Raw genomic sequence first — 27,590 nt, 5'->3', positions numbered from 1 at the left:
AGCAACATGCTCAGTGGGGGTAGCAGGCTAGCATCTCCTGCAGATTTAATCTAAAGTGGTACTGTGCACAATATTTTCATCTTACACTACTTAGGATAGAAGTGCCAAGGAGGTAGAGAAATTATTTAGCATATTATAAATATATGGTGAAATTAAGAAAACTGTGCGCTGTATAGCTCTGGGTGGATAATGGAGTTTCCTGACAGTGATCGGTACAGTATGAAATAGTCTCCCAAGTGAAGTTTTGAAAATTCCATAATACAGACATTTTGCACTACTTTGCTATTATAAAAATTCATCCTCTGTAACTTAAACATATGTGAGTGCCAAAGTCTCCACAATTGCACAAGACATATCTACAGCTGTATAATTATAGTCACACACATTGTGAATTGATATTCGCATTAAATGTATGACTGACGGCTCTGGCAATAGCCATGCATAACAAGTACATGTTGTAAGCCTCCCGTATTACTTTACGAACCCACCTTATTTGTTGTTAACAACATCCTGATGGTTCTATAGTAGTTAGCCCTACTGATAGCCTATAATGAGGAAAATCATCTTCTGTACTGCAGGATGAGACCACCACACCCATTTCATTTATTAACCTAATCTCTGAAAAGGCCACAGGTCAGCATATCAATCCCATTCAATATCTAGCCCTCTGCTGTTGTTTTATCAGTTGATGGTGCTATGAGAATAGTCTATTTTAAATAAGAAACAGGTAGAAGCTGTAGACTAACCTGATCTTTCTGTGAACATTAGCTACAGAAGCTAAGGTTCCAAAACCAAGAGGACGACCCAAATTGGTGAAACCACCTTGTCCTTCAGAAAGTGACATGTGAGTTGGATTTTAATATATAATCTCTTTACATGTTGTAAATCAAATGGCTGTTTTCAATAAACTAGCATAACTGTGTCACTGAGTGCCTGAGCACTGTTTTCCGTGGGGTACTTGGTATAGGTGGTTTCTTGCTTTGGTAGATGAAGCAGTTACTAAAGACTTAAATCAGCTGTAAGAATGACAAGGTAGCTCAGACTCAGGCATGACAGAAAGCTCTTTTTCTCCCTAATTTGAAAAATTTCTTCAAAGAGCCTTATTTTCTGTTAAGTTTGTCTGTACATTTATATCTTAATACCAGATATTCATTTTTGTGATGAAGAAACAGGGAGGATCATGCAAAAAACCTGTACTAGCCTTTTACAGCTGCTTTATTAAGGTTTGTAATAAAACCCCCAGAATCGCACAAGTGAACACCATGGAATCTAAGTGCTGTTTGAAATGTGATAGTGCTATGTACACGTCCCTTTCACCCTATATTAGGGTCATGCTAGCTCTTAACCATCCTAATAATTGAAAGAATAGTCAACTATTTGTATATTCTAAACTTACGTAGCTGTCTTTAGAAGGTTTATAGGACATATGTGCATCTACATTAGATATGTGCCTTAAATAAATGTCTTGGTGTAATTGATTAAAAAGTTAGCATTTACTGCAAACATACATGTGCTTAGCATTGCATTCGATGAAGTGAGCTGTAGCTCACGAAAGCTTATGCCCAAATAAATTTGTTCGTCTCTAAGGTGCCACAAGTACTCCTTTTCTTTTAGCATTAAGTATGTAAGCCAGTCCATTGAAGTAATTGGTACTGCTTGCATGTTTAAAGCTAATCATGGGAGCAAGGGTTTGCAGGATTGGGGTCTAAGTCAGTTAAATTGAGAAGAGGGAGTTTACATCTCCTGAGCCCTGAACTTACAAATACTTAAGCACATGTTTAACTTTATGCACATGAATAGTCTCACTGACTCCTTGCACTAACTTCAGTAGGTCTACATGTATGCGTACTATTAAGCACATGCATAAGTGTTTGCTGGGCCCAAGTACTGAACATTACTATTATTTGTCTCTGTAAATTCAGAAACGGGATAAACCCAAACCCTTTTGATTATGAAGATATCCTTTAGAAAGTGGGAATTGACATATTTTTTTGTAAAGATGAACTATGAAGTGATGAAGCACTCTTTCTAATAAAGCCATTTATGTAAACATTCATTTCTCCTTTGGCTATTGAGAGTACTTGGCTCCATTTAACACTCAGTATAGATAAGGATTACAAAGCCTAAGCATGGACTCTGACTAAAAGACAACTAATTTTTATTACATTTTAGTGTTCATGAGGAGGATAAGACCAAGAAAAAAGTACCAGAAGAAAAACAACCAAAAAAACAGCTGAAAAAAGATGAGGAGAATCAGAAGGAAGAAGACAAACCAAGGAAAGATATTGAGAAAAAGGAAGGAAAAAGAGAGACTGAACCAAAAAGGAAAAGTGCCACTAAAGTGGGTTCTACATCAGCTTCTGATTCTGAAGAGGATGGAGAAGAGCAGGAAGGTGATAAGGTAAGGTATATGTTTCTTTGATTAGTTTATATCTTGGCTATTGATTTATTTAATCTTCTAAACTGGGGGAAACATCCACTAAAAACAATGGTTTAGTGAAGATATGCCCTGAAGCTAATTCCAGGTCTTCAATCCTGGGCATTAACAGTTGCAGTTGAGTGTTCTGACTCCCATACAGAGACATGGTATGGAATGAGAAGTTGCAGAACTCTGTTCCAAAAGGCCATTTCAGTAATCCTTGGTATTAACTAGTTTTTTTAAGTGGCTTTAATTTAAATCTACCCTTGGGCAAGTAGCATCTTTTAATATGAAAAAATTCCATTTAGGCAAGTATAATAGAACCTTGAACGCATGGGGATTTTTCTATAATTGCTTTTTGAGAGCATACGAAGGGTATTGTGAGATTTATTTTGAAAGGAAAAAAAGCTAGAATGCTCTGATCCTTTCAGACTCGATTCCTTGTATGGATTTTGTGGCTCTTTTTTTTTTTTTTCCTGTATGTGGGATAACAGATGATTTGCTCCATCTGAGAGAAGAAAATGAGCACCAGATGTAGTGATGTAGTTCTGAAATTTTAACTGCTGACATTTTTTTTGATTTGTAGTAATCTAAGTATTCCTCTCTTCCCACCTAATCTCTAAACTCTGTTAAATGGAACAGAAGAAAAAAGGAGGAAGAAACTTTCAGGGTGCTCATAGGAGGAATATGCTAAAAGGCCAACATGAGCGAGATGTTGGAGAAAGAAAACGCAAGCAAGAAGAGCCGATGGAATCTGAGCCGTGAGTATATTCTTTAATATATAGTGGTTGTGCAAGCTGATAGTAGTGGCTGAGGATAACATGAAGAGAAAAAATCTGAAGAAAAATTCCTTTAGCGATCAGTCTGAAATATCTGGTGGTGGTTTCCCTTTTTCTAGTGATATTTTTTTCTAACTTCTATGTAAATTGAGGATATGTTACTATAAATTAATATAAGGGATCAATATAATTTGGGGGACGGTGGGAGAAAATTGGACTTCAGAGAATATAAAAAGTATTGTCAATCTTGCAATATCTTAGCCTTCCCAATATCAGGGTAGAGTCAGCAGGTTCTGTCTAGAATTATCGTGACTATGAATGCTTCCTGTATTCAAGCTTACCTTTATGAAGAAAGAGAACTTAAGTCTGATCCATGTACCATGTCTTAAATCTTGAATATATGAGGCTGAAAGAGTGCTAGGGCTCATTAAATCCATGGCTGTGGAATTCTGATCAGGTTATGGAATGCATAGGGTTCCCTGGAAAACATTTCCTTCTCTGTCTGGCAGCTGGAGCCCACACCGTCAGACAGAACAAGGAAAAGGTTCTGGCTTATGCTACTCTGGCTCTGCAAAGCCAGTTGAGTGATTTCAAGAGCAATCTGCACTCAGAAGAGAAACTATCACAAAAGAACCAAGCATCAGCATGGAGAGAAGATGCTGCCAGAAACTTGGGGGTTGGGGGGGGGGCACACTGGGAAGAAATCTCTGTCCTGTTCTGGAGAGCAATTCCAGGAATGGGTGAAGAAGGAATCACCAGGAGATCATGATGTCCCCATCCCCACAGTTGGTGGGAGGGAGGAAGAAAGGGAGAACAAGGTAACAAAACTCTGGGAGAAAACGACATGAGAAAACCGTCCCTCCCTTTCCACATAATGACAAAGTCTAACACATACCAGTTCCCCTCTAACCTTTCCATGCCTAGTAACAAGAACCCAAACTCTATCTTTCTGTCCTCCTCAACCACCCTTTCTTGGCAGCCTAAATTCGTTCCCTTTTGCTAGCTGCCAAATTGCAAGCATCTCCAGCTCCCAAAGATACTAAACTCTGCCCCTACCATTCCTCAACAACTAGTCTGAATGTATTGTTAATGCTTGATTCTGTGCTACACTTTTAATTCTGCAACAAATTGTAATGTATTGATTTGGTTATTCATTTTAATATTAATGAAATAAACTCATTTTAAATATCTTTCAAGTTTCCTTTTATGCTTCTGAAGAGCTAGAAACGGTTGCATTTAAATTATTATAGGTAGGAGGAGAGCATTTGCTTCAGCCTTGGGATACATATGTCACGGAATATGCAGGCCTTTATTATAGCTAGTGACTAATGTTAACACTAAACCTAGAACCAAAAATAATTTAAAATGTGCTCTTTACTTCTGCAGTACCTTCTGCCTGCACATTGATACAGAAGGAAGTCTGTTATTCCTCACAGACCTAATAGTCTAAACAGATGGAACAGTCTTGCTTATACATCTTAAATTTGTTCTATTATGCCTCTGTATTATTCCTTTATATTTAAAACTGTATTTTGTTCTGGGCTGCCAGTGTCATGAAAGATGCTCTATGAAATTTGTTTTGTGTTCCTGTAAATCTGTGAACCTGTAATTGGTTAGAATGAGAGGAATATCCAGGATATGCTTAAGGACTGATGTTATTTTTAAATGGATTTTTTTGGTCAGTTTTTGATATCTGTTGTGTCAGCTGCATCAAAAATATACTAAAAATGCATTGCAGAAAATGTGGTCCCACTGCATGTTAGGATTTGCCAAATGTAAAATAAGACTTTGTATATATGTAGAAGTAGTACCAACTATAATATAGTCTAAAGCAGTGGTGGGCAACCTGCGGCCCATGGGCTGCACTCAGCCTGTCAGGGTAATCCACTGGCAGGCTGCAAGACAGTTTGTTTACGTTGACCGTCCACAGGCACGGCTGCCCGCAGCTTCCAGTGGCCGCGGTTCGCCTTGCCTGGCCAGTGGGAGCTGCGGGAAGCAGCCCAGGCCGCAGGGACATGCTGGTTTCCGCTTCCCGCAGCTCCCATTGGCTGGAAGTGGCGAAATTTGGCCACTCGGAGCTGCAGGTGGCCGTGCCTGTGGACGGTCAATGTAAACAAACTGTCTCGTGGCCCGCCAGCGGGTTACCCTGACAGGCCACGTGCGGCCCATGGGCCGCAGGTTGCTCACCACTGGTCTAAAGACTTGATAAAAAAGGATTTATAGTGGTTCCTGAACCATGTAGTTGAGAGTTCAAAACTTCTATTTTGTTCCAAAATAAGACACTGAGACTTTGTAATGTCTTCTGTCCTCCTCTTGTGACTGGAGGGTGGCCATGCCATTATCCTGAAGCTTTTTCCTTTAAATCCTTGTTTTCATTTTATTGTATTGTATTTTCACTCATCCTAAGGGAAAGAGCCTTGAGATTTGTAAAAATACTGTAAAGAGGGTTGGGGGGGTGGGGTGGGGTTAAATTCTTTACACTTCTGTGCTTATTAAGGTGTTTCAATGTGATTAATACATAATATGGCCATTTGTATTAGGGCACTTAAGGTTTTCTGTAGATTTCTCTCCTCCACTGCTGACTGTTTGGGGTTGGGGGGGGCAGGGTTTGTGTGGGGTTTTGTTTTTTTTTGTTTTTTTTTTTTGCAGGGGGGGAAGGTGCCATATGGTAGGAAACTGTTAGAATCCCCCACCTGTATTACTGTGTGTAGCTGAGGTAGAACCAAATGCCACTTTTAAAGTCTGATGTGAGCCATTAAAGTGTTCTTGAAGTCATAAAATATTCTGTTGTGTGAATCTTTCATACTGTGCATTTTTCTTTTTAACTTTCACATGCGACAGAAGCACAGAGAATAAAATTTATAAATCTGTACGATTCCTTGTGACTTGATTAATTTGTTTATCCTTCCTTTAATCGTTTGCTATGTGTAAATGCCAATTGCTATTGAAACCAATTTGTTAATCTGGGAGATTCTGCTATCCGTGCTGTTGTTAAATTAATCATAATCTACTTCATTATTGCAGATCAGTGTTTGTCCTTTTTTTGTGCTAAGTTTTGAGTTACTGCCTTAGTCATGAAATAGCAGATCTCATTTAAAAAAGTTGAAATTACAGATTTTAAAAGAAGACAAACGTTGTAAAATGTTTAACATTTTTAATAGGCAGAGTAAAGAGGAAAACAAGAAACCAGAAGTAAAGAAGATGGAGAAGAAGCGAGGTTAGTTTAATGAAGCTATACAGAATATTTTTAGTCTCTTTAATTTTAAATAAAACATATCTATAAACTGAAACTTCATTAGTGAGGGGTTTCTGGACCAAAACAATCCAAGATTTTTGGGCTGAGTCTCTGCTTCTTGCAAGTACTTTAGGCAGTGCATTTTTGTTCCAAGTCTTTTGCTACCTCCCATGTGCTTCTCTACCTTCAGCAGTGCAAACAAAGCCACTCTCCAGTACTCCCGATTTATCCATTGTCATTCAATTTTTAAAGCTGTTTATGTGAGTAACAGGGAGTTACCCATCTCTTGGGAGAACTGTCTGATTCTCTGCACCCTGAACAGGACTACTCAGGAAGTTCCTGTGCTCCATTTGTTTTTTCTCTTCTGCCCCATCATAGTAGAGCAGTTGACAAGGTGTTTCAGTCTTTAAGACGACACACTCAGGAGTCCTATCACAACTAGTCACAGACATTTGTCCTGCCAAGGGAAGGGGTTGGCTCTTGACAGCTTACTGGGGCCTCCACATGCTTGTAAACTGACCCAGACTCCTCTAGGGATACCTTTGCAAGGGAAAGTCATTCCTTTTCATTCCTCGGGGCTCAGCAAAGTTGGCTGTCTTCATAGAAAAGAAATTATTGGGGGCTAGTCCAAATATCTCCCCTCCCACCTTAGTAAAATTCTTTAATATTTGCTACCTCCTGATTTGTCCAAGATTAGAGAAGGGCTCAGAATCCATAATGGAAAACTAGTCACTTTATTTCCTTTCTGGAATTGGTCCCCTGCACTTGTACTCTTCTACACCTCCACCCCCTGAGAAGCCTTTCAGTGCCATACAGTAACCCCTTCAGGATCCCTTAATACAGATGAGTGAGGCTTTACTGTTTAAAGGTCTTCTTTTAACAAAAATGTGTTTCAAGACCACTTTGGAAGTACTGGTTTGAGCGTGGAGATGTTGCAGAGACTAAGACAAATCTGAGATTCCTCTAGTATTTTATAGGAAGCTGTTTTGTCCAAATGTGTCTGAATATAAATATATACATATAAGACCAAAGAATGTAGAACATACTTACAGGAAGGGGGACTCTCTCCTGGGAAGCGGTGACTCTGAAAAAGATTTGGGGGTCATGGTGGATAATCAGCTGAACAGGAGCTCAAAATGCAGTGCGGTGGCCAAAAGGGCTGATGCGACCCTCGGATGCATAAACATGAATCTTAAATAAAAGTAGAAGAGTTACTTTACTTCTGTGTTTGGCACTGGTGTGACTGCTGTTGGAATAGTAGGTCAAGTTCTGATGTCCACAATTTAAGAAGGATGTTGATAAATTGAAGAGGGTTTGGAGAAGAGCCACAAGAATGATTAAAGGATTGGAAAACATGCCTTATTGTGATAGACTCAAGGGGCTCAATCTATTTAGCTTAACAAAGAGAAGGTTAAGGGGTACCTTTATTAGTTTATAAGTACCTACATGGGGAACAAATACTTAATAATGGGCTCTTCAGTCTAGCAGAGAAAGGTATAACATGATCCAATGTCTGGAAGTTGAAGCTAGACAATTCAGACTGGAAATAAGGTGTAAATTTTTAATGGTGAGAGTAATGAACTGTTGTAACAACTCACCAAGGGTAGTATTGAATTCTCCATCACTAGCAATTTTTTAAAATCATAATTAGTTCTTCTTCTAAAATCTAGACTCTAGAAATTATTTTTTGGAAGTTCTGTGGCCTGTGTATATAGAAGATCAGATGATCACAGTGGCCACTTCTGGCCTGGGAATCTATGAATTGGGGGAGATGGGAGTCCTAGAAAAGTGAGAGAGAACAAATTTTCCATTTGTCTGTTCCAAACACACACCACTTACTAACTGAAGAAAGTATGGATGATAGTTCAGCATGTATGAATTAGTAAAAGAACCAACCCCTTCGTTTCATTTTATCACTAATAAACTTGTCATGGCTTGCCAGCCGTCTTATTTGACAAATTTGAGCTACTATTTTAGGTGACAGGTTACTCCCGAGTTCCTAGAAGCACCGATTCTTGCAGGAGAAGGGTCTGGCCATCTCTTTTCCTCCACTCTGTGGGGTCCCAGGCACCTTATTTAAAGGCTGTTCAAATACTTATATCTTATTATCCGGACTTGTTTTGCCTGGTTTAACAAATATATTGTATTTCAAAGTTGACAATTGGACATAGGTATGGAAAATTGTTGTAATGTGTAACCACCCGATACACTAATGGTTTTGATCAAAATAGAGTACTTTATGGTTAGCTGATATGGCTGCTTATCCATACATACATTTTTTTCTTCATTCAATCAGCAATTCATGTTTGTAGAAATCTTGTTCTGAAAGATATCCTGCATTAATAGATTTGATAGTCACTACATCATTCAAATATAATTATTTTTGATCTTTAGAAACATCAATGGATTCTCGGCTTCAAAGGATACATGCAGAAATTAAAAATTCGCTCAAAATTGACAATCTTGTAAGTATGTTGTGTTAATAACAGGTGTATATGTACAGTGCAGTCAGCTAAAATGTTTTGGAATGCTCTGAAAGATTACACAGATTGTTGCATTTAAAGGTATGCCATCAGATAAACTTGCATCTTAAATAAAGAAACTTTGACTTTAAGATTAATACTAATAGATTTTTCAAACTGAATTCTAAAATTCTAACTTACTTTTCAATATTTTATCTAAATTCTTAAAATATGCTCTTCACTTACCTTGAACAAAGAAACCTAGCCTGTTTTCACATTTTTCTGTTATCTGTCCACTTCTAGTCCACTTTCTGGAACTGGTGCACTGTGAAGTTGTACAGGATAATGCTGTGAAATTTTGGGTTGCACAGAATGCAAGGGGATGTTTAAATCCTACTGTCACCAACTTGCAAGTTCATAAATTATGAGACGGGGAGGTGGGTGAAAACCATAAAAAAAATGTATATTAATTATTACTACATCCTTTTATCCTATCACCTAAGGTTGGGTTCTCATGCAAGAATGTATCTTGATCTGTCCAAAGTGGCACTAAGGTCCACTGCTTACTCTCTTTCTTGAAGCAGTCCATCCATTGCATTCTCAGCTTTCCTCATGGTCTCTCCACTACCTCCCTCTCCTGCCGTGCTATCTTCACAGGTGCAGGTGCTCTTCATTCATCCTTTATATATATTTGAACCAGTGATTTTTGTCAGCCACATTAGACTTTGATTTCTTCTGTCCCATTTCTTTCCTTCCAAAATCTGTCCCTTTGTGTAACTTCCTTTGACTTCTTGTGACTGATGCGGAAGGTTGCTTCCCCACTGCCTTCTCACTAGACACTGTCTGTGCGCCTTCTGTTGTCACTATATATTCCAGCAACGGGGGCAGAGGGGAGAGGAAAGAGTGCAGTTGAGCTAGAGAGTGGGCACGTTGGTTTGGGGTCCTTTCTTCTCTGCCCTTTCCTCATTGCTCCTCATAGCACTATCTGGGGAATTAAGGGAAAGGGTAGGAGAGCTGGTGTTGCCTCTGGCCCAGTGCCTGCTCCTCATTGATCTGTCTGCTCCACGTGAACAATCTGCAGCAATGGGCAACCTGTGGCCTGTCAGGGTAATCCACTAGTGAGCCGCCAGACAGTTTGTTTACATTTGCATGACCACCTGCAGCTCCCAGTGGCCGAGTTTCGCCATTCCCAGCCAATGGGAGCTGCGGGAAGTGGCGCGGGCTGCAGGGACATGCTGGTTGCTGCTTTCCACAGCTCCCATTGGCCACGGAGGGCGAACTGTGGCCACTGGGAGCTGCGGGTGGCCGTGCAAATGTAAACAAACTGTCTGGCGGCCCACCAGCGGATTACCCTGACAGGCCGCAGGTTGCCCACCACTGACTTGCAGTCTGGAGAAGCTGACTCCGCAGTGACCACTGCAGTGGCCTCTGCTAGTGGCAGTCTGAGTTGCAGTACAGCATTTGCAGCTCAGTCTGCCAACACTGGTATCTAGTGCTCAAAGCCACAAATGCGGCATGAATTTCAGCTCAATCAGAAATCCTGGGCTGCCAGAATTTTTTTTGCAAGAGACAAGTAAAAATAGTCTTAAATCACAAGATTTGTGAAAATATCTCAAGAATTAGCAACCATGAAATCCAAATAAATGGTGCTGCTTCAAGTGCTTGCATATGTCCATTACACTGGAGGTGTCTGCATGTCCCACACACTGATGCTGGAGCGTTTTCCTTAGTGGTACATGTAGGGGTGGCCCCACCCACTTCTTAGCTCCTTGTGCTCCATACAAGGGCAGGAAGGGCATAGCTGCCCTGCCCCTCCTTCAGTTCATTCTTACGGTCCATGGACAGTGGTTGGACCATCTTGTTCCCAGTGAACAAACTTACTGCTGCTTGGTCACTTATCTAATGTTACTCTTTTTGGCTTTTTCCCATCATTTGATTTTTCTTTATTCTAATTTTGTTTTAGTTTGAATTTTTTCAGTCCACCATGTCTTCAGGCCTCACCCAGTGCTGGGTAAGCCTATGCCAAGATCCCCAGATCTTGGCACTTTGCTCAGGTTGTTGGAAGCCCATGTCTAACAGAGACCCTCATTAACACTATATCAAGTGCTTAGGCAAAATCTGCTTGAGAGATAGGTGCACCATTTGTTGCAGTTTCAAGACCAAGATGAAAACGCTGAGGAAATAATTCTTTCATTACATCCTAATGGAGGTGGCACTTAGCCTGGCATCAAAACCACCTAGAAACCCCAAGGGAAGCTGTTCCACGATTCCTTCCCAGAGCACTCCCCCAGATGTGTCTATACATAGGGGCCACATGAGGTCCCCATCACTGGGACTTGTCTTCCTCTAGGCTGAGGACTTGAGTGTTTCCTGCCTCAGAAACAAAAATAAGTTGGCATCAGGTTCCTCAAAGATCAGGAATTGGAATTCCTTCAGAGAAGGCTGGTCCAGTACAGATGGCAGAGTGCACTCTCTGCTCCCTGGTACCGGCTCATACAGCGGGACTTGAACCATTGACTCTGGTGTCCTCCCTGGGCCATTGAAATGGGCTGTTTCTTTGTCTGAGACAGATCAGACTTCTCTGATCACAGCGGGACAACCCCCCATGTCAGTACCAACAATGTATAAGGCTTATGGCAAAGCAAGGGACTTACATTTGTCATTACCACTGTTGCCGTTACGTTAGGGTGAGGACTGTCGGCCAGTGTCAGTGCTGATGTTGTCTGCATCAGGACTCTCTATTTTGTACTCATTGGCTACAAGCCAGGTGCCACCCTCTTCAACCTCATCAGTACCGGTAACAGCTCCTCCATGGCGCATGTTACTGCGGCTAGGAAGACATCCATGCTGCCTCCGGCACTGCATTCATGACATAGGTCTAAATCACCTTAGGAGAATGGCAGTTTCTCTTGGCATTCAGATGGAATTAATGTAGGAGTTGACATTCTACATCGCACCCTTGTGCGAAAGGTACCCCTGCCTATAAATGATGCTGTTACACTGTTCTGTAAAACATGGCATCAAATCCCTTCTTCCATCCCACCTGTGGCCAAATGAATGAAACATAAATATCAGGTTCTGTCCCAGGGTTTTGAGCAGTTTTATTTACACCCTATGCCAAACTCACTAGTAGTGGCTGTGGTGAATGAAAGGGGTCATCAAGGCTGGGCTAAAGCTTCCCCTAAAGAAGGTGATGCCGATAATCTTGACCTTTTTGGTAGAAAGATTTATTCTATGGTGAATTTACAGCTCTACATTGCCAGTCTCCAGGCATTGTTGTCAAGGTAAAAGTATTCCAACTGGGGGAGACATAGTTTGCGAACCAACTGCCAGAAAGTTCTAGGGAACCTTTTCTTTCTGAGCCCAAACGTCTACACTGCAATTTAACAGCCCCTTAGTCTGAGCCAGCTGCAGGTTCTTAATTGCAGTGAAGACATACCCAATATGATCCCTCACACCAGTCTGCACCTCAGAGTGCTACATGCATGGCTCAGATCAGTATATTTCCCTCATATTCACCACTTGGACAAGTGTATGTGCATCCTGGATGGGGTTTTGTCATCTCTGAAGTGGTGGGTAAGTCAAGACAAAATCTGGAGGGGAGTTTCCTTTGCTCCACCTTTCCCCTCTATGACTCTGATAATGGATGCTTCAGCCATGGTCTGGGGAACACTTCTGGGCAATCTTTAGGCCCAAGGATTGCGGGCTGCCCACAAGGCCCAGGTTATATATAAACATTCTCGAATTGCAAATGTTTTTTTGTGCATGTCAGTAGTTCCTGCCTCATATTCAGGGGAAAAACTTACCCAAGGTCTAACCGACAGCACCACAGCAGTGTTTTATGTAAACAAACGATCAGGTCAGACAGCGTCTGTCAGGAAGCTGTCAAGTTGCGGAATATCTGCATTCGGAGCTTGATCATTCTGAAGGCATCTTACTTGCCAGGGGTTCAGAACAGCTTGGCAGAACACCTACACCAGTCCTTCAGTTTAGACCATGAATGGTCTCTCAACTCAACCATTCTATCTTCAGTATTCCACGTAGAGGGTCTTTCATCAGTCCGTCTCTTTCCCCAATTCTGTTACAATGTGGGCCATAGCCCCAGGTCAACTTCAGACACATTTCTATTCCCATGGGAGAAGGACCTGTTATATCCATATCCACTAATTCCCCCTGATTCCGAGGGTCATTCTCAAGCTAAAACAAGATCATGGCAGACTAATACTTAAAAGTTCCAGCCTGGCCAAGCCTGGGGCAACCATTGTATTCCAGCCTTCAAAGGCTTTCCACTTGAGAGCCCTGGCTGTTACCAATAACCAGAGACCTCATCGCACAGAACCATGGCTAGGTACTTTACCCATATCCTCAGATGCTGTACCTCACAGCATGGTAATCAGTGGTTAAATGCACAGGAGGGTCTCTGTCAGCAGCAGTTCAGAATGTCCTCCTTCATCACAGGAAACCTTCCACAAGAGTTGCGTACCTGAATAAGTGGAAATGTTCTTCAGCTGGCTGGCCTCAGGTAATGTGCTGCCTATTTAGGCAAAGATACACTCAATCCTAGACTACCTCTTGTATCTTAAGGAGTAACATGTGTTGCCCAGCTCCATTAGAGTGCCATCATCTCAACATGTTATCTTTAGATTATTGGTAAGACAGTTTTCATTCACGCTATCATGACCACGTTCCTGAAAGGCCTAACTAGATTTTCAGTCTGTCAGGGATCTGCACTAACTTGAGATTTGAATTTAGTAGTGTTGGCTCTAATGGATCCTCCTTTCAAGCCTTTAGTGTCATGCTCATTTATATGCGTTCCAGTGAAAGTGGCTTTCTTATTGGCCCTCATCCTCACTAGGCAAGCGAGAGAGCTGAATGCGGTAGTCACAGATCTGCCTTACGCAGTTTTTTTTACAAAAAAAAGGTTCAGCTTAAGCCAGACTGCATGCTGATAAGGACAAGCGAAGGCGCTCCACACCCTAGATGTTTGTTGAGCTTCAGATTTTTATCTGAACAAGACAGAGCCTTTTAGATTTCTTCACAGCTTTTTGTTTCATTTGCAGAGCAAATCAGTAACAACACAGAGACTCTCAAAATGGATCAGCAGCCTCATTGCTATGTATTATACTGCCAAAGGTGTAGCACCTCTAGACAAGCTGACAGCATGCTCAGCCAGAGTGCTTTCAGTCTCAGCAAAATTTGTGGCACACGTCCCTATTGTGGACGTATGGAAGGCACTGATGTGGTCTTCCATTCATACGTTAACCAGACATACAGTTGCCCACTGCATCATGGGAGGATGCAAATGTAGGAAAAGCGGTTCTGTGGTCCATCTTCTGATGAGACTTCAAACCCCATAACCTGGGGTTACCAGCTTGGGAGTCACCTACAGTGTAACAGACATATGCAAGCACTCGAAGAAAAATGGTTACACACCTTCTCATAACTGTTCAAGATACATTGCATATGTCCATTACATGATCTGCCCTTCTTCCCTGATGGAGTCTATCATTGGCTTCCTTGCAAAGGAACTGAAGGAAGGGCAGAGCAGCTGCGCCCGCATTCTGTGCAGGAGAAGCCAGGAGGTGGGCCAAGCTGCACCCATGGTACTGTTAGGAAAACTCCACAGCACAAGTACACTGGACACGCACATGGTCTACAGTTGTAATGGACATATGCAACACATCTCGAAGAACAACAGTTACAAGAAGGTAAGTAACTATTTTTAATTGAAACTGAGATAAAAATAATTAAAATACTTCCACTGATACTAGGTTTATAAAAAAATATGTCCAGTTCTAGAAAATCTAAGTCTTTGGTTTATTCTGCAGATGATTGACTTGACTCCAAATCAATAAAAAACATTCAACATTTTCAGAGACTTTTTATTATTGAGTTAAACTTGAACTGGCTTTTTTCTTAACCTTTTTTTTGTGGCAATGTTCTTATCAGGACAAGGAAAGTTGATTGTAGAATAATAATAATCTAACTGATCATGTTTATCGTTAAGCAAACATGGGGAAATATAGTATATTGTGCAGAGACAATAGTCCTGACTTTTTCCCTCCCAGCTAGAGCTGGACAGAAGTTTTTGGATAGATAGCTTATTTGCCAAAAAATGCAGTTTCGACTGACCAAAACTATTTTCAGTTTTGATGTGAATTTGCTGAATACTTTTGGCACGCACTATTTTTTGGGGGGAGCTTAGGTGCTAGTCACAAAATGGCTAGAGAATGCAGTGGTCACCCACATTGCAGGAGAGTGCCCTATCCCGTGGGCTCTTTCTCAGTCTGTTGAAGCTGTTTGATCATATAGTTCATTGGAGCAGGGACATGAACTTGGGTGTTCCTCTTGTCTGAGTGCCCTAACCAACAGGCTATAAATCCATTCTTCTTTCTCTCCCTTCCTCCATTGACTATTCAAGTAATTCATACAAAGTGGAGTGGCTTCAACAGAGAGAGATTGAGAAAGACCCACCCAAGACTATCCTATAGCCCTAATAGGTTTGGACACTCACCTGGGAGGTGAATCCCTTCTCCATAGCATGGAGCAGCCCGTAATAGACTCTTGACCCTCAGCACAGGTGCTAAAAGTCTGCATTAAGATGCAGAATATTATCAATGACTTATGCTGGCAGATGGATCTTGTTAGTTCTAACCCAGATATAAAATGTTGGAGTGTCTCTCTGAGGAAAAGGAAGCAAAGGGCTGACACAGGGATCCTGCAGGGAAGCTTTAGTACAAGCTGAACTTGGGGAGAAACTTTAGGTCAAAATTTTCATACTTAAGCATTGAAGTATTACATTCATGGAAGCAACAGAAAGTATAGGGTGAAGTTTTGTTTTTAGTACTTTCATAGTACCAAGATACATCTAACTTTTTTTCCTAAAAAGTTCTATTTGAGACACGAACTGCTTTGTGTTGAAACAAGTGGTTAAGTTTGAGTTAGACTTTACTATACGTTCTTGTACTGTGAACGTGTGAAGTACTCTTTGGTGGGAAAAGTTTGGAATTTAGTTTGTGTCAAACATTAATTTTCTCATTTGTACATTTTTTTTTTTGAGTATACAAAGTTAAGGAGTTTGCATTTATGTACATTGTTATAAATTCCAATCTACTGATAAGACTTAGTAACTAATATTCTGTGTATATATATTCTAGTACTGCGGATAAGTAATATCAGAAACCAAGGCTTATACATTTTAAACAAAAAATAAAAAGCTAAAGTTAAGTTCAAGTTGACACTTGAAATTGGCTTCTTGTTTAACAGGATGTGAATAGATGTATTGAGGCCCTAGATGAGCTTTCTTCGCTTCAGGTCACAATGCAACAAGCTCAAAAGCACACAGAGATGATCTTGACACTAAAGAAAGTAAGGTTTGCAACTTCATCCTAAGCAGCATAATATATTGCATCTTTATCCTAAAAGTATAATGTATTGTCTGTCCTTTTGAGTTATCATTTAAGCGGATTCAATTCATTGGACCTTGTGAAAGTTCCTGTTTTGTTTCTTTAGAAGTCTGATTATAGTTAGTGGGTTAAGCATTTTAATTGCACTTAGTTTAATATGAAGGATGAGCAAATATTTGTTTAAACAATATTTAAATATAGGATGTGCACAAGTATGTTACATCTTACGCATGTATCTTCAGATACGGAAGTTCAAAGTTAGCCAGGTTATCATGGAGAAATCCACTATGCTGTACAACAAGTTCAAGACCATGTTTCTGGTTGGGGAAGGAGATTCTGTCCTCTCACAAGTGCTGAATAAATCACTTGCTGAGCAAAAACAGCATGAGGAAGCAAATAAAACCAAAGAACAGTGGAAGAAAGGACAAAACAAGAAAATGGAAAAAGAAAAAGAGCAAACAGGTATGTGGTGGTGTCCTCAAACTTCCCCCTGGACAGCTTAACTACATTACCCTAGACAGTCAACTGGTACATGGAAATAGTTTCTATTTTCCATAAACCCATGTTGACTGGCATTAATTAATATTTTCCCTTCTTTATTAATCAAGTCCCATATTAATCCATTAGCCCAGGATTGCTGACAGATCTATAATTAGCCAGGTCATCCCATTTACCCTTTTTAAATTTTGGCTCAGTAGATTTCTTCCAGTCCTCTGGAACTTCCCTGGTATTCCAATACTTAGTGAAAATCTACCAGCAGCCAGCACTTTCAAAACTCTTGGATGCAGGTATCTGGACCTGCTGAATTAAAAATGTCTAGCTTTAATAGCTTGTTTAATGTTCTAAGTTACTAGTGAAATGGAAAGTATTTCATCATCATGATGATATGATTACATCATCTGGCTCTTTCCCAAATACAGAACAGTAATATTTATTGCACGCTTCTACTTTTTCTGCATTGTTATGGATAATTCTGCCAGTTCCATCTAGTAATGGGCCAATGTTATTGTTAGAATTCGTTTTGTTCCTAATATATTTCAGATATTCCTTATTTTCTTTAAATTTGCTGGGCATAGATAGGAATTGTGGAAAATAAATATCTAACTTCTGATTTATATTCCATACTATTAACTTCCCCTTTCTTCCATGTGGAGCAGGGGGTAGGTGAGTGGGTGTGTGAAAATTTGCTTTCACTTTCTCTCTTAAGCCATGTTGTTTTTAAACTTCCTTCTTGATATTGGGATTGTTGCTTTTTGAGCATGTAGTAAATGTTCTTCAGCAGTTCCCAGTTATTATTCACATTTTACCATTTAAATTCTTTCTCCCAACTGATTTGGCTCATAATTGTTTTCAGCTTTGGGCCATTGGCCATTTTAAAGCACCAGTTATGTTTACTACTGGTTTGGACTTTATTCTGGGCACACGCAAAAAAGTACGATCAAGTCATGATAACTTGTACCTAAGCCACCACTAATTTTTAGTTGTGTGATCAATTCTTTTTTATCCCTCAAAATAAGATCTAATACAGAATTCCCCCATGTCGGATTCAACACTTTTTTGATTAGGAAACTATTGTGTACAATACAGTAAAAGCTGTGTTGTTCGGCACTTTATCAACTGGAAAGCTCTATTAACCAGCATTACTGACATCTCCCAATACAAATCTTCAGTCTAATAACTGGGACTAACATACTGCCCAGGAGGACTGCACATTCTACATTCTACTTTTATGCAAAAGAGGAAGAAGACAAGTAAGCAAGCTGATATCAGGAATTTATTCAAAAAGGCGGCTTCCAGGGTGTGTCATAGGGTCATTTGTGTCGTGTTGTCGTCCGTCCCGTTTCTCCCCACCCCACAGTTCAGTAATACCAACTAGGTTGATACTGTCCACTTAGTCAAATTGCGGCAAAACTTTTGGAACAGATGTCCATCTTTCTCATTAGTAGGTACTTTCAATACCACTTGGCCCAGTCACGGTTGGTACTTAACATTCTCACTGTTTAGGCCACCAATCCTAATAATGAACACTAAAGCAGTACTTGGTTTCTTTATCATGCTTACCTTTTTATTTCTGCTTTCTCATAATTTCCAGCAAAATACTGGAGCAACAGACTATTTAGAGGATTCTCAGGCTGACACAATTTAATAATATTTGAAATTTCATCAGTAAATCAGCGTCATACTCTTCTTCCTCACTGCAGCCTCTCCACATACCTGTCCCTCCTGTAGAAACTGTCCTCCCTTTCAAGTGGAGAGGGAGCCTACTGCAATTCCATAGTAAAAATAGTTGTCCTTGGTATCTCCAGTCTGGCCAAAACCAATAAGATTGTTCTCTTCACATTGGTCTCTTGATATTTCCAACATAACTTTTGTAAATCTATTACTTCTGAACTTAGAGACTTTTCCAAACCTCCTTGAGTTTTTGTTTGGGAATGTGTGTTGTGAAGGACAAGAACAAAGATTACCATGAAAGCAGTAGTTTTTAGCAATAATTTTTATACTGTGATACAGCATTGCCAGAGGGCAGCAGGAGAGTGTTAGAACGGAGCCTTATTCCCTGTAGAGGGAAGAAAGTTTGCTATAGATTAATTAAAGCACCTGAAGCCAGTTAGAGCACCTGAAGCCAGTCACCTGATAAAACCCCCCTGCTTCAATCAGACAAGGAAAGGAGTTGAAGCAGAGTGGATTGGTGTTGGAGCAGAGAGCAGTTTGGAGGAGTTGAAGCAGAGTGGATTGATGTTGGAGCAGAGAGCAGTTTGGAGGGAAGCAGAGGAGAGTTTGGAGAAGTGCTGCGGTGGGCTAAGAAGACCAAGACCCTAGGTAAAGGGACACCTGGTTTGTGCAGAGGGAGGGCAGGAAGCCCCACAAGCTGAAGGGCAGGAGAGGGAAGTAGCCCAGGGGAAGGAACGGCTAGTTCAAGCGGTTTACCGCTATCCCTAGGGCCCTATGCTGGGACCCGGAGTAGAGGGTGGGCCCGGGTCCCTCCCTCTCCACTCCCCTGCTCTAGGACACTAGTGGGGCAGTTAATACCCCAGTTCAGGGGCAAGAAACAGTGCCCTGAAACCTCCCCAAGAAGAGAGAGCGTGAGACTCAAAGTAGTGCCAGCAATTTGTCACAATACTTAATGTTTATGATATTTTAGGTATTCTTTATAAAATGGGGAATGCTTGCGGTTTTTATTTAAATATTCAAGGAAGTTATGAGGCTGAATTGGGTATATAAAATAGGCCAAAACCTAATGAAACATGTCACAATACCAGCTTTTGCTTTTTAGATACTATTTCAGTTTAAAGTTTCAGGACTAAGTGTGACAAACTTGCACAACACGGAAGTTGATACTCGCCACAAAAGGATCCTGTGGTAACTTAGTTTTGCTTTTTGCCTACTTAATGCACTATGCCGACATTGTGGAGTCTTTTTTGCTTTGTAATTTCAAAGGTTCAAAGATACTGAATGGAGGGCCTGATGCTCAAGACAGTAACCAGTCACACCATAATGGAGACAGCACTGAAGAAAAAAGAGACAAGCATGAAGGTGGCACTAAGAAAAAGTGAGGGTAGTTTTAATCTTTGTAACAATGAATTATACTTGTTCCTCTGTTTTAGAAGGCTTTTAAAAAATGAGTAATAAAACTTAGCAATATTGTTAAGTTACTACTTTAGTCATGTTTTGGGTACTTGACTGATATTTTACAAGGTTTTTCCTAAGGATTGTAGGGAAAAACAATGCCAAGTCAATATTTGTCTCAACGTTCAAACTAAAAGTGAGGAAAAAACTGTAGGATAAAAATAAATGCTTCAGACTCTTATTTTGATATTTCTTACTCTAGAAGGTCAGGGGCTGATTTTACAAAAAGTAATGGTAGAGGACAGACCGTTTCAGGTGTGAAAATGACACTGCAATAAACAGTCCTGATTTACCAGATTTCAGACTGTCTAATACAACCACAGGTGGAAACTGTTTTAAATTTGGAAGCAAAGGCAGCCCAGGTTAAGGGGAAAATATGACATAGAAAATGATGCGAAACTGCTGTATTTCTACCATCAAACTTTTTTACAAAATATCTGTAATTCATGTAACATCCACTGATTAATAAACATGTTAAATTGCGAATTTTAATTATAAAATTCTCAAAATACAATCAGTTTATTCAAACTGTTTTACTATGAAATCTCAAAATATTGTGGTGAAGGGGAGCAGATTTATTAAATGTTTTGAGAGGTTCAGCTGTTGTGTTCTGATCAAGCTGTTTTCTGCTTGTTTGTGTTCCTTAATGGTCTAAATATTTAAAAGGAAAGCTTTGTAAAATCACGTAGGTGGAAAATAATTAATACATATCACTCCAAACCTCCTCCACAACATTGTCTGTCAATGTGGTGCCATATAGACAAGGATGGCAGCAGTATGTTGTGTGCTGGGACAGCAGTACCTTGTGTGCAGGGAGTAGACTGGCTATATTATGGGGTTTTAAAAGATGAAAGAAACTTTAAATCAGTTGTTTGCTAAAACCTCCTCCTTCGTGTGCTTGTCCATATACTATGTTCTGCTAGTGGTGAATGTGCCCAGCGCACTTGAGTTCATATTCTTTTGGTGACTCATGTTGGGGGCCGTGCCTGTGACCTGAGTGTCTTGTGCTCCTCATTTCCATTTCATTGCCTGCGGCTATAAGTTTAAATTTATAGAGGCGGGGAACCTTTGCTTCCTATGCAGCTTCTTCTTATGTAAATAGTTGTAGAGAATAAGGTGCTTGGTCATTAGTTTGGCTTTAGGACTAGTGCTAGAAGTTTTGTTAGTTTTTCTTTCTTCAGAAGAAGACTCACTTGTTTGTTTTTTTTGCCTAAGAGTTAGCACTAATACTGGGAATTGGGCACTATGACTGAATGCAAATCTCCAGGCTTTAAAAATTGCCTTTTGTGTGGGGTTGTAATGCCTCTCAATTATGGCATACCAGATGCTTGTTGAGTCTGGATAAGGGGCACTTTACAGAACGATGTCATCTGTAAATGTTTTTCTAAAAGAACCCAGAGAGCTGGGGAGATAGTCTTGTTTGAAATTGTTCCTTTGAGTGAAGTTAAGGCATCCCTCATCAGAGTCTGGGATGCCTGAGTCAGAAACTTTTGAGCACTTGTCATCTAAAAATTCTCCTGATGGCTCCTCTATGCGTGGAGCTGAAGTTTGTGTTTCTAAAGATGCTTGGCAAAATCTCCAAGGCCAGGGGGAAGAAGGAGCACCAACTTCACAGAAAGAGGAGATTTAGGGATCCTTCACCAGATCCCCCTCTCAAGCCTCAGACAAAAAGGGTAGCATGAGGCCTAAAAAAGGTGTCTCTGGCACCCAGTCAGGCACTGGTCACTGTGCCTTTGACCAGCTTCCTCGGTACTGCATAAAATACCTAGTACTGACCTCTTAGGATGAAGCCTCTAGTACTGATGTCTACAGTACCGTCTACCTTGGTTCTGACATGTAGTTGTCTGCCTTGTACCAGTGTATTTGGTACCAAAGGCCTGTACATGTTTCTTCAGTACTGGGCTCCCCACTATTAGCAGTCATGAGGGTGTCTCTCTGGTTTTGACTGCTGCTCCTACACCACTATTGAGTGTGTCAGCAATACTGACCAGAGCAGAGTCTGCGGGTGCTGCCTGTACCCTAGCTGGTACAGTTGCTTCTCCTTAGGAGGACTATTCATTCTCTTCAGGCTCGAAGGGAAGTTTCACTGGCTAATTCCATGGGGTCTAGGTATTCAGGCCAGTATACACTTGATAAAGAGAGAGTCAAGAGCTGTCTTATTACCGTAAACCTAGAAGCTGTAGAAGAAATAGTACTCCCTGATATCCTTATTGGACTCTCTGGGGAATCTATCATGCTGGAACGCCAGTGTCTGCATCCGACTCTAGGGCTAGATCCCCCTTCACCTCACTTGAGAGCCTTACAGCCTGCTGAACAGACTAGTTACAGCTCTGATTAGTAGTCACAAGCAGAGGACCATCCTGTTCCAGCTCATTCGTCATCCCTGGATGAGGTGGTTCCTTTACCTCAACCCCAGATGGTTACAACATATTCCACAACTTGTTACACAGAATGGCTGACACACTGACAATTCCAGCTGAGGTGGTCCAGTAAAAAAAACCACACAAGTTCCTGGACATCCTGTGACTCTCCGTACTAGTAATTCTTGAAATGCTCCTCAATTAAACGGTTTTAGAGCTGGCTAAGTTGCTCTGGCAGATGCCTGCAACATCAAAGAGAGCAGAATGTCACTACCAAGTGCCTTCAGAGGGTTTCAAGACTTCTTTTTATATTTGTTCCACACCCAGGTCTTAAGTGATTTACTACGGTGTATGAGAGATCAGGACAGAGCCAATCAAAAGACAAGAACCCCTCCCCCCCCTCAAAAAAAATAGATTTACTTGGATGTAAAAACTATTCTACATCATCTCCAAATTAGAATTTCCAATTTACCAGGTCATGCTGGTGAAATATGATTATTTTAATTGGGACTGCATATCTGCTTTTGCAGACAAACTTCCTCAACACAACTTGGAGGAGTTTGTTGCTGATAGGCAAAGGTGCATACATTCTTCCAAGCAGCCCTTGATGCTGCAGATACAGCCACAGATCTGGAAATTATCTCAGTTGATATGAGGAAGTCGTCATGACTCCAGTCACCAGGGATTTCTAAAGAACAAATTACAACTGCGGATCTTCTTGAGAGATGTGAGCTTTTCAGTGCTAAAACAACTGAGGCCTTACGCTCTCTGAAGAACTCCCATGCTATGTTGAGATTCTTTGGTGCAGGAAGGTAGACCAAGGGTAAGTATCTCAAGCCTCAAGCACAGCAAAGTCAATATTTTTACACCGAATACAGGCAACCTGATCTACTTAAGAAGTGCCAAAAATTCCCTAGACAGAAGTCAACTTTATTCACCACCCTGTTGCTTATCAGCCCTCATTGTCCTCAAGGAAGCAGATATGATTTCTTGATGGGAGCAATGTAAAAATTCTGTAGAATCCTCCTATTGTATCCTCTCCATTTGGGAATCATGTTTTTAAATTTTGGGGAGGATCTGGAGCACCACCATTACGGATCACAACGTCCTGGAAATTGTGGAGATGGTCTAATGCATTCAGTTCCAGATCTCCATCCCCTCTCCTGAAAGTATGCTACATCAGGAGATGGAATCACTTCTGAATCTCAGAGCAGTAGAGTAGTTCCCCAAGATCATAGGGGAAAGGGGTTTCACTTATTTTCTGTTTCCAAAAAAGAAGGGGGGTGCTGTAATCCTGTTCTGGACTTGAGACAGCTGAACACTTTCATTTGCAAGCTGAAGTTCAGATGGTGACTCCAGTATCATTAGTCCCAACCTTAGATCCACATGACTGACACACAGCTCTCTACTTCCAAGACCATATTTTCCATATAGCAATTCACCTTTGCCATAGAAGGTATCTGAGACATCAGGTGGGCAATTCCCACTACCTCAAATTTAGGGGTACTACATACCTTCACACTTATGGCCAGATTCCTAAAAGGCCTTGTAAAAGTATATCTCCCAATTAAAGAACCTCCATCTTCTTGGGATCTAAATATTTGTATTGACAGGGTTAATGGCCCACCTTTCTAGCTATTTAACTGCATGTTCCTATTTCATCGTTCCATCAGAACAGCCTTGCTAGTGGTAATGACATCGACTAGAAAGATAGGAGAAATGCGAGTGCTAGTGGCAGGGCCTCCATGTAGGTCTTCTCATTTAAGACATGGTGTCTTAAGATTTTACTGAAAGTAATCTCTGCATTTCTTTTAAATTGGGTTATACACCCATATGTACTTTTTCCTAAAACTACTTTCAGACAAAGGCAAGGCTAAGCTTCACACCCTAAATGTTCTACAGGTGCTCTTTCTTCATAGATATAACCAAGTCAATTAGAATGTACTGAGACTGTCCACAGCCTATAGAGACAGGGTGAAAGACCAGGCAATTTCAACAGATTGAGTTTCTCCTTTTCTTAAAATATGCTATGAATTGACCAGTGTAGACCCAGCTCATTCTATTTTGCTTTTTTGAGAAATTTTCCATGCTGGAGATATGTAGGGCACCTACTTGGGGTTGAGTGGACATGTTTGCCCCAGCGTTTCACCATAGTGGAAGCATCAATATCTGAAGCTAATTTTGATAGGTCTGTCCTACAACTATTAAGGTAGACTCCTAGCACCCTCCTCCTGTAAGCTAGGTCACTGTTTAAGTGCCACCAACAGTAGAATACGTATGCACAAACACTCGAAGAAGAAGAAAAAACTGTTACTAACCTTGCAGTAACTGTGGTTCTTTGAGATGTATTTTCCATATATATTCCATGACTGGCCTCCCTTCCCTGCTACTTCGGAGTCTAACACCTGGCTTTGGTATTGGTGAAGGAACTAAGGGGTGGTTGGCCCTGCCCTTTATGCCTTTGAAGAAATAAGGATACTTTGGAGGCCCCACCCTCCAATGGACACTGCTGGCCAGAAGAATCTGAACTTGAGTTCATTGGGCACCTGTGTACCAACAGTGGAATATATATGTCCAACACATGTGGAAGAACCACAGTTACCTTCAGGTAAGTAACAGTTTCTTATCCTTGCTATTTGGCATTTGCACTTAAACTTGTTGGTGCAGTTTTAATATTTCACTAATGTCCCTTTTAAAACTCAAACGAGAGAAAGCAAGTATCTGCTTGTAAAAATAAGCTAACTTTCTCGAATGTAGATTCTTAGCTCTTGGCATTTGAGTTTCACATGGTTCTCATGTTTTCTGTATCTCTCTGTAATACATGGGAAGATTCCCTTAAGAGTGGAATGACTATTTCAGCACACACCTGCATTCCCATTGATGAAAGAAATAAAAGTAAGGAGTAGAGAAGAGGAATGAAACTGGTTATCCTGGGAGTGTTGGCTGAAACTTTGTAAACTGTGGTTAGCAGAGGGAGATCTTTGCCTTATCTACACACATTCAAGTTAAGAAGATACAATTTCTAATTTTTAGCTGATTTAGTTAAACCAATGCAAACCCATGTGTGGATACTTGTAAGAAATAAGAGCAACTGGAACAACTTATTTTGATTTTGCTTTAAACCTGTTCCCAAACAATTTATACTAAACTGAAATAAGCCTGGTTTAAACCAAAATAAGAGTCTACACATCCATTTGCATCAGTTTAGGATTAGGATTAGAATTAGACTAAATCAGTTCTTAAATTCACAACTTTTGTTAAATTGGCACAACTTTCTTGTGTAGAGAAGCCCTTAGACTACAAACTTGATTCTTTTCCATGATAAAACTGACATTCCCAGGTTAGATGTCTTAAAACCAGCCTTAAACTTATGCAATACAATCTTGTCAACCAAATAGGCTGCGTTTCCAGCTGTGAAGTGAAATTTTCTTACTGTCAGTTGTTTTTCACAATAATACAGCTGAATGAATTGTGTTATGCACCATATGACTTAACATTTTACATTAATCTCCTTTACTAATCTGTTTCTATTCACCTGGTTTACTATATTCATATGTTTATTTCCTCATTCTTTTATACAAAACACCCTAAGGTTATCTATCTGAGCAAACAGTCCATAAACTTTTTTCTAAATTTACACTGCAGTCTAATGGACAATAGTGCTCATGTAAACAGTTCTGTACTACTGCACAAAGTAATCACAGATGCATCTTTAACCCATCTGCTAGCTAGAAAAATCTGTGTTTTCATAACTTCTGAAGATGTATTATAATAGCTTGAGAAAACAGTGGAGAGTTACATCTTTCCCAGATATGTTCAATAGGGACAGGTTAAGAAGGACCCTTTTCCCCCCTCCCCCTCCTTTCTGTTTGACTTAATAGGCATGCTTATCATTTAACTAAAATATCTTGTAAAAAATCTGGACACATGTTGAATAATTAGTGCACTGGAACAATATTAAGTTACAACTAGTAATTTATGATGCATCACATTACTTTAACGTGTTCACGAGAGAAGTCTCAAGGTCTATTAGCAAATTGTTCAAAGAGGATTAGTTACTAAATGAGCATGACTAGCTGGGAAGGGTGAATAACATTGAGGCTTTTAGTCTATAAAACTACTCTGGGTCTAGTAATCTTTACTTATTGCATGGGGAATTCACGTTTGGTGTGAGGGGAGTATTAACCTCTTTCTGCTTTATTATTTCTCTAGAACATCTGATGAAGAAAGAGAGCTTGAAAAAACATCAAAGGACTCTTCCTCTGAAAATAAATGATGCCACTGGAATTTTTTTTAAAGTATAAATAAGAGGATTGTTTAAGTTTTGGATTTCAAATGCAGACTGCTGAAAGTTTTAAATAATTTTATAAGCATAGTATTTTAATGTTTAAAATTTTGTGGAATAAAAGTCCCCTTTAACCTTGGTTTTAAAAGTATTTAAACATTCTTGCTGGTAGTTTTGTCCAGTATTATACAGGCTATACACAGTTCAAATGTGAAAAGAAAGTCCATTTAGGAAACTGAAAAAATGCTTGTATGTCACAGGAGTTAGAGCTGTAGTATATTTTTATCTGACTGCTGTATGTTAATGTCTAGTTAATAGCAGGAAAAAGTATAAACAACTTTTTAAAACTGCTAGACTGCTTCATTTGTATAAACCTATTCTCTTCCTAAAATACTGACCTGTTTGTGCATAGTTTTCAAAACTCTGATGTTTGTCAGATTTGTCTTTTCATTGTGTTTTGTAGGAGTTGAAAGCATTTTTATAGCAATTAAAATGTTAATGTATAAGTATACTCAATCACTCATTTTTTTAAACAAAAGTTTAGTTTTGTTCTTGCAACCTCATGGTGCCAATATATAATGCTATGTGACCTTCTGTGGTATGCTTTTGGTATTATAGATGTCATACTAGGAAAAAAAATGACCTGATATTTCTATTGTACCTGTTGATGCACATAGATCAGTAAAGATAGTCTTGAACAATTTATAAAAAGTAAAGAATTTAAATGGATACAGAAGCAAGTGACTGTGCATATTTTTTTTGTGTTGGGAGTTGCTTAAATTAACACCTGTTCATATGGTTCAGAGGTATCATTGCCAACCCCAGGTCTAATTTTGAAAATCTAAAGGAACAAGAAAGAAGATTGATCCAAGAGTTTGTCTTGGAATTAGTTTGGGCTACAAGACCTAAGTTTCCTTACATCAAGGAAACACTATAAGGAAGACGTTCAAAGCCACAAAGGGGACAAAGCACCCAACTCCTGTTGAACTCTCCTTTGTGTCCTTGAAAATATCCCCT

The 27,590-nt window shown here is 40.1% G+C and overlaps 1 protein-coding gene across 6 annotated transcripts in view; it reads left to right on the top strand.

The window, feature by feature from the left end:
- PSIP1 (PC4 and SFRS1 interacting protein 1) overlaps positions 1–27,309 on the top strand; it is a 66,035-nt gene extending 38,726 nt beyond the window's left edge. For 4 of the 6 annotated variants that reach the window (XM_043546844.1, XM_043546845.1, XM_037901994.2 and 1 more), the window contains exons 9-17: positions 769–844; positions 2,173–2,401; positions 3,062–3,180; positions 6,360–6,415; positions 8,828–8,898; positions 16,162–16,263; positions 16,544–16,763; positions 19,740–19,851; positions 26,501–27,309. In XM_043546844.1, coding sequence (XP_043402779.1) covers positions 769–844; positions 2,173–2,401; positions 3,062–3,180; positions 6,360–6,415; positions 8,828–8,898; positions 16,162–16,263; positions 16,544–16,763; positions 19,740–19,851; positions 26,501–26,564 — 1,049 coding nt within the window. In that variant the 3' untranslated portion in view covers positions 26,565–27,309. Of the gene's footprint in view, positions 1–768; positions 845–2,172; positions 2,402–3,061; positions 3,181–3,707; positions 4,389–6,359; positions 6,416–8,827; positions 8,899–16,161; positions 16,264–16,543; positions 16,764–19,739; positions 19,852–26,500 lie in introns of those variants that run through there. The other 2 variants (XM_037901996.2, XM_037901997.2) reach the window with 2 other exon arrangements.
- Positions 27,310–27,590: the final 281 nt, after the last annotated feature.

This window comes from Chelonia mydas, chromosome 5, assembly GCF_015237465.2.
Source record: "Chelonia mydas isolate rCheMyd1 chromosome 5, rCheMyd1.pri.v2, whole genome shotgun sequence".
Lineage (NCBI taxonomy): Eukaryota > Metazoa > Chordata > Testudines > Cheloniidae > Chelonia > Chelonia mydas.
The sequence above is the reverse complement of the archived record's forward strand: the minus strand, read 5'-3'. Positions and strand labels throughout refer to the sequence as shown.